The sequence below is a fragment of the Salvia hispanica genome, unplaced genomic scaffold, assembly GCF_023119035.1.
Source record: "Salvia hispanica cultivar TCC Black 2014 unplaced genomic scaffold, UniMelb_Shisp_WGS_1.0 HiC_scaffold_746, whole genome shotgun sequence".
NCBI classification, from domain to species: domain Eukaryota; kingdom Viridiplantae; phylum Streptophyta; class Magnoliopsida; order Lamiales; family Lamiaceae; genus Salvia; species Salvia hispanica.
The window spans coordinates 55732-63160 of NW_025952517.1; the positions used below are offsets into that span (position 1 = coordinate 55732).

At 36.9% G+C, this 7429-nt stretch overlaps 1 protein-coding gene and 1 pseudogene across 1 annotated transcript; both read right to left on the reverse strand.

Annotated features, from left to right (window-relative positions):
- Nucleotides 1-155: 155 nt before the first annotated feature.
- LOC125199941 (superoxide dismutase [Fe], chloroplastic-like) lies at nucleotides 156-1990 on the reverse strand. The gene is made up of 8 exons (XM_048097782.1): nucleotides 1832-1990; nucleotides 1622-1693; nucleotides 1301-1489; nucleotides 1060-1231; nucleotides 867-985; nucleotides 715-741; nucleotides 593-616; nucleotides 156-512 (listed from the first exon to the last, which is right to left on the reverse strand). Exons 1-8 carry the CDS (start codon nucleotides 1916-1918, stop codon nucleotides 300-302), a joined length of 903 nt encoding a protein of 300 aa, XP_047953739.1. The 5' UTR covers nucleotides 1919-1990; the 3' UTR covers nucleotides 156-299.
- Nucleotides 1991-4980: 2990 nt separating this feature from the next.
- On the reverse strand, nucleotides 4981-6047 carry LOC125199939 (annotated as a pseudogene).
- Between the last annotated feature and the right edge of the window lie 1382 nt (nucleotides 6048-7429).

The window sequence follows — 7429 nt, forward strand, 5'->3', positions numbered from 1 at the left end:
TTCAGCTGCCTTGAAGAGTTGAGAAATGAGTTTGAAGTTCAAGGGAAACTCAAGGAAGCTGAATTTGTTGCAAACAGTATTATTGCAACAATCCTTATTTTGTTGTGATTGTCGTTCATCTCAGTTTTTTATTTTATTTGGGATCACTGAGAAAATCCATAAAGATAGTGATGCCAGAAATTTATATTTAACAAATTATAGTTTTGTTGGACAGACAGCTCTACGCATTCTGGCTATTTCTAAGATTCCGCCATTATATCAAAACTTTGATAACAGCATGTGGGAAATAGGGATTGAACTCAATCAGCCTCAGAATCATCCGAATCAGTCACATACATTTCTACCGGTTGCGGATCAGATTGGCTGTCATCCCCTTCATATTCATTTCTCGCTCTCTCTTCCTCTCTTTCTCTCTCAGCAGCTCTAGCTTTAGCAGCTTCAAGCCTCAAACTCACGGCATCCCAAGAAACCAGTTTCTCCATGAAGGTCGATATATAATCAGGCCGCCGGTTCTGTAACAAATTCACTTTTTTATCACTACAGACAAAGCACATAAACACGAGTATCATGGTTAAACAGATGGAAGATTTACCTGGAAATCAAGGTAGTAGGCATGCTGAACAGAGACAATTGAAAAATCAACAAGAAAGCAAATTAGTTGGGGCCTTCCATTTATAATTTTGAAGTGTTTACTTAGCTATCAATTTTGCTTACCTCCCAAACATCAATCGTCAGCAGCGGCTGCAACACCATAGCCAAAACGAAAAAGAAAACAACATATATGTATAAAAATAAGCACAGCTGTAATAAACATATACCAATTGAAAGACTGCGATGAGACGAGTTGGAGAATAAAGTTTACTAACAGAGTAATCATAGACAAGAGGATTGATAGCATTTGGACTCTTCACCACCACTAGCTTCTTGTCTTCCTCCGATGGAACAGGATTCACTGCATTTCCAACGTCGAGTTTATTTGCTTTATCTGCGACGTGTAGAAACCAGAACCATCAACTCTCGTTATCAGTTTGAAGACAATGTAAGAGGAGAAATGCTTACACACGAGCCAAGCCCAACCAGAACCGAACTGCGTTGCTGCAGCCGCCTTGAATTCAGTGACAAAAGCTTCAAAAGAGCCAAAATCTCTCTTTATCAAATCTAAAACTTGTTGAGATGGCTGACCTCCACCACCGGGTTTCATTGACTCCCAGAAGAACTCATGATTCCACACCTAGCAATAATGAACAAGATGATGACATTTGACAACTCCAATTGCTGACTGAAGATGAATACGATATACCTGAGCAGCATTGTTGAAGGGAGGAAGGAGATCACCCTTGTTATAAGTGGCAAGTATGATTTCCTCCAAGGGCAATGTATCTAGTTCAGTCCCAACAATTTGCTTGTTAAGGTTGTCAACATATGCCCTGTGATGCTTCCCCCAATGATATTCAAATGTTTCACGGCTCATATGAGGTTCTAGAGCTTCCTACACATTCAATTCAACAAAGCCCCATCATTGAAATTATCAGAGATAGTATTATAGTTAACACACACCAAGCCTGAGCAGATATACATACAACCAATTGAGAAATGCGATAGCAATGTTCAATTATCTTACAAGTGAGTAAGGCGGGGGCTTATGCTCGACCTTCGCTGTTATCACACCGCGATAAGGCCTCTTGATGCTTCGCTGCAATGAGGAAATCAATTCAGCAATCAACAGAGAAGCTAGTTTTTCAAAAAGTTGATGCATCATTTACTCAAACACCTAATCCGCACTAACAATAGGAATCAGAAATTCAATGGAAGTAAAGAAGCGAGCACCAACCTGATTGTTCCGCCATTGAAGGTGGCGCGTGGAGCCGTGGGAACTGGAAAAGGTGAATTTTAAAGGAGTGGCAACAGCCGCTGCCATAACTTGAGATAAAAATGTTAGAGAAAAGGAGAGCTACGATGCAATGCGTGTGTGTGACACGAGATAAACGTAGTTGAGTGTATGAATATGAGTTTTGTAGTACAATGATGTACTACAACGCAGTACAGAATTAGTTTTTGTAAAGTTGTGGTGCACAAAATCATACAGTAGTGTCGAGCTACGAGGTTCTGGAAGGACTTCAGTCTTAGGTTATGTCAAAAGATTATCCTCTTAGCATCATATGGAACATTTCAGTTCGCTGAGATATTTCTTTTTGGTATACTCAACACATTTATAAACATATTTATCTTACTTTATTTCCTCCAAAAGTGGGGTAATCTTTATAGAATACTACTATTAGATTAAGTGAGTTTTATTTTTATATATCATAAAATTTGAGAAAATGAATTACTAATACCATACGAAGTCTGTTTACTATTTATACTCACTCCGTCCCATTCTAAGTATAACATTTTTATTTTAATATGAGATTTTATGTAGTATATTTTATGTTAAGTAGAGAAATAAAATATTCTTCTATATCATTTAAGATGTCCATCTTTTCTTTTGAGTTCTCACTCAAGATATTCTTCTCTCTTCTTTCTCTCTCCTCACTAAAATATTCAATCACATTTTCTACTCTACTTTATCACACTCAACTATTTCATCTTAAATCCTGTCATTCAAGAACGTGACCTCTAATCGGAAAAGAAGAAGAGAGGAGGAAAAAAATAGAGAGAGATATTTCTATTTTAAAAATGTATCATTTAGAGTGGGATATCCCAAAATAAATGATTCACCTAAAAGTGGAACGAGAGAGTAGTAAAATGAATTGAAATTTCAAGTTATGGACGACACGAACGGACCGAAATAGAAAATTAACCTCCAATCACAAATTGAATTGTTTTACAAATGACTTAACTACAAGAGTGAAAATATTGATTTTAGTTGAGGGCGGGAAAATTATTCCATTGGTTTGTAGTACGCAAGCGTTATGCATCAAAATTAGAGGATATTTTTAATCAACACTTATCCCTCCATCCTATTAGAAATGAAACATTTGCTTTTTGGCATGAAATTTTATGTGGTGTTGTTTTGTGAGTTGATGAGGAGATAATAATGTAAGAGAGATGAAAAAGTAGTAGTGTTATTTTTATTTTAGGAAATGTTTCATTTTAATAGGACAATCCAAAAAAGGAAAACATTTCATTTTTAATAGGACAAAAGGAGTATTAAACATACGGGTAGTGATAAACGTGCATAATCAAATTTTTTTTAAAATTTTACATTGAAAATCGATTTATAAACAAGAATTGATTTAAAATAAATTCCATACTACTAATCAGCTTTGCAACACTTCAAAAATAATTGAAATTTTAACTTAAATATTTGTAAATTTAAGAAAAAAATATTTTTTCACTAAATATTGTATACCTAATTCGAATCAAGCTCAAATCATGTTACGATTTCACATAAATTTCTAATATCGCTTCTTTCTAATTGCTACATATAATACAATAAATAACAAAACTAACTTTTGATTAAATTCAATTAAATTTAAAAATTTTAAGAATATCATGTACGTGTATAATTTATATACGTTTATTTTTTCTGTAAACATAATTAGAAGTGAATTAGTTACTTTTAAAATATTTAAAAAATATTATGATAAAGAAACTAAAACCAATAAATACAATAAATAACAAAACTAACTTTTAAATAAGTTTAATTAAATTTGTAAATTTTAAGGATATCATATACAATTTATGTACATTTATTTTTTCTCTAAACATAATTAGAAGTGAATTAATTACTTTTTAAATATTTAAAAAAGATTATTGTAAAGAAACTAAAACCAAATTGGTCAGTTATTTTTCAAGTCCGTTAAATTGTTGTTTTTGATGGAAGCATATTTCATGGAAGTAGGCGTCTGTTGGTAATGAATAGTTGGGATGGATCGCCTCCACCGTTTCCCTCTTTTATAATAATCCTCCTTCGTTGATCCCCTCCACCACTCTCCCTCCCTTCCACAGGTTGGTTTCTCTTCTTCCCATTTTCACTTTTTCTTCCCGGCTTCAAACATCGTTCAATACACGATGTTTCCCAGCAACGCTGCAGCCGCGAAGAGGCTAGGAAAAGGAAGGTGAGAGAAGTTGAGACCTTCAATCCTCACTTCGCTTCCACCAGTACTCCCGTCGATCGCCGCCGCTCTCATGTTCACAAATTACTCAACAACGCTGCCGCCGCGCCATTGTCGTACATGGCCCTGTTGACTGCCAACGACGATGTTGACGACAACGACAACATTATGGACCAGAGCGACCAAATAAATCAAATTATAACTTACCATGTAATCACATGACGAACTTTTTAAGCACTAAACGCATGTTTGGTAGAACAGATATGAATTATCTCGCTACCAAACATGTTACTATTAGTTCAGTTAGTGTAACTAATTAATGAATTTTGTTTCTGACAGAATGAGAAACTGCGGCAGTCAGTGGTGGGGATGGTGGAGGAGACAGTGGCAAAGCGGGTGAAGGCGCAGGCGGAGCGCAACGAGGAGTTAGAGAGGCTGGCAGCGATGTACAAGGGGGAGGCGAGCGGCTGCTGGCGAGGGTGAGGTACTTGGAGCACGCGGTGATGTCGCTCAGCGAGGGCCTGCAGGAGGCCAACGCGGCGGGCCACTATGCTGAGGCGGTGGAGGAGGAGGGGAGTCGCGCTCGAGGACCCTGACCGCGTGGGGCCTGTCAGGCTCGACTGCAAGGTGTGCGAGAGGGAGCTGGCGAACATGATGGTGTGGCCGTGCCGCCACGTCTGCGTCTGCAAACGCTGTGATGCTGCCGCCAAGTGCTGCCCTGTTTGCGGTATGGTGAAGACCACCAGCGTCGAAGTCTGTCTCCCTCTTGATTGACTTTATTTAAATTGTTTGCAGTTTTGAAAATTGTAACGATTGGATATTGCTTTGTATTTTGGCATGTATTGTTACTGTTTACTATAGTAGTACTATAATTGTCAAGATTTTAGTATGTAATAATTATAAAAGGTAAGAAACAATACAAATCTATGAAAATTTAGCATTTGAGAACTTTTAAGCCCACACTCTGAGCCTCGGCTGAAGATCTGATACCTTAATCTCGTCTATTTTAGCAGCAACGATGAAGTCATTAAAACTGAGCCCACCTGCATAAACCAGACAAACAATAGTTAGATACTCCACTTGCCATATTCCGTCTGTTAAGTAACGTCTCATTTCGCTACTTCTGATGTTCTGATTCAATTTACATTTTTTTCATTCTAAGTAAATAGACCTCAATTAACCCATTATACTCGCAGATTCTATTATAAAATCAATATATCAAAGTTGTCCATATTTATATTTTCATTTGTCTCTAAAAATTTGCTACTTTCACTTTTCTCATTTTTAATAGTGTGACCACACAATCATTTTTTAACAGTAGAGTCATTTCTTTTAGTTCACAAGATTTAGTAAATAATGTAAAGTAAAGAAAGATAAAATAAGAATAAGATGATACCAAGTGAGGGAGTCCAAAGGCGAGCTCTAACTAGATTTAGCGCCTCAAATGAAGTTGAGGTAGATGCCCTGTGGATTCGACTTTGCTATTGATCCGATTGATGAGTTCTTCCCCACACTTTTCATCTCTAACTTTCCACACCCCTTCAAGCTTCAAACCATCTTCCTCATCAAGCAGTTTCCATCCAACTACCTTAATTTCAGAAAAGAGTAATTTTTTATATAATCCTCATAAGGTTAAGAAAGAGAGGGGTGAGACCTTGAAGAGCAGTTTTTTGGCATCGTCGAGGGACAAGGGTGGTGGATGTCGGCGATGGCAGCGCACTGCATCTGCGCGAGGGAGAGGCGGAAGCATTGGGTATCAAAATCTTGTGCTCGGTGCTGACGTTTCCCTGAACTTTGTCGGCGAAATTGTTTTCGATCTCGGCGGGGAAAGGGCCCCGTGCTGAAGTCTCCGAGGATGTCGATGTTTTTGGGGCCCTCTGCTCGGAGCCTCAACGGAGTTGAGCGGGCGTGGAGGAAGGATGTCACGGGTCTGTAGGGTGAAATTCTGGAGATGGAGAGGAGGGAGAAGAGAGGAGGCGCGGCAGCCATGGGAGGATGAGAGGTGGTGTTTGTTTGGTTTGATAGGGGGATGGATGGGGTTGTTATCTTTGAGGCTAGTGTTGTCTATACACAAATACACAATCCCAGCCTCTAGTTTATATCTCTGCCCCACCAAGTACACCATCTCATATTTCCAATATATAGAAAACAAATGTGGTTAATATTTCATTTTTAAAATCAAATATTGATTTATTTTTAATTATTTCTTTATAGCTATAGAGAAAAGGAATTGATTGACCTTTAGTTTTTATATAATTTGTAGAATTATTGACATCAACAATAATATTTCAGATATTAGAATATACTACTATAACATAATGTTGATCTGGAATAAATAGTTGATAGAAGAGGGGATAAAACTCTTGACATCGAATACAATAAAGAATTAAAAATAGATTAGGATTTGGACGGACTAGATGCTGAGGAGAGATCATGTTTAATGCTATTAGATGGAATTTGTACATTATAAGGGTAGAAATGTAAACAAAGCATTTATATCACGCGTTTAAAAACCGAGATCCAATAATTAAGGGATTTTTGGGAACTAATTGACATGCCCTTCTCACTCCATCATTCTGCTCTCTCCCATCAACCACGTCCCTCAATTCTTCTCTCCACAAAAAACCCTAGTCGCCCCAAATTGGCGTCGAAAAGAACCCCGCTTCGTCCGTCGTCGAAAAAACGTGGTCAAATCATCGGTCATCTCCAAATCGAGGGCTCCATCCGCTGAAGTATTGCAATCTTCCTTTAAAAAATCACCGATCATCGCTAAAAGAGAGCTTCGTCCACCAAGTAAGGTAATTGTCCATCAAAAGTCACCGGCTCCGTCCGCCGAAGTAATGATTAATAATGTAATCTTCTAGTTCATGAAATTGATGCATGCAATTAGTGTAAATTCATATTCAAAGCTGCCGGATTAATTGATTTACTATTTGATGAAATTGATATATTATCTATTTGTTTCAAGCCGTTTATACATTTTCTTATTGGGATCCAATTTTGTCAACGCTGCTGGTCATTTCTTGTGCATAGTTATGTGTTTCTGTGAAATATTTTATTACTACATTATTCTGATTTTAATTTAGAGTTAACTACACTAATAGTCCTTGATCTTGTCAAAAAATGCACCAATGGTTCCTAAAATTTTTTTATATAATTTTTGGTATAAAGTAACCCTAGGCACCACTAGTGTGAATATTTTAAGTTCTGGGGCATTTTAGACCTTTCTATTCCCCTTTTAATTTTTTTAATTTTTTCTTTCATCACCATTTTCTTTTATAAACTCAATTATACTTTCATTTAAATAATGTTTGATGCTTTATGATTTCAAAATTTTAAATAAGAAACCATATGTTTTAATTATGCTTTAT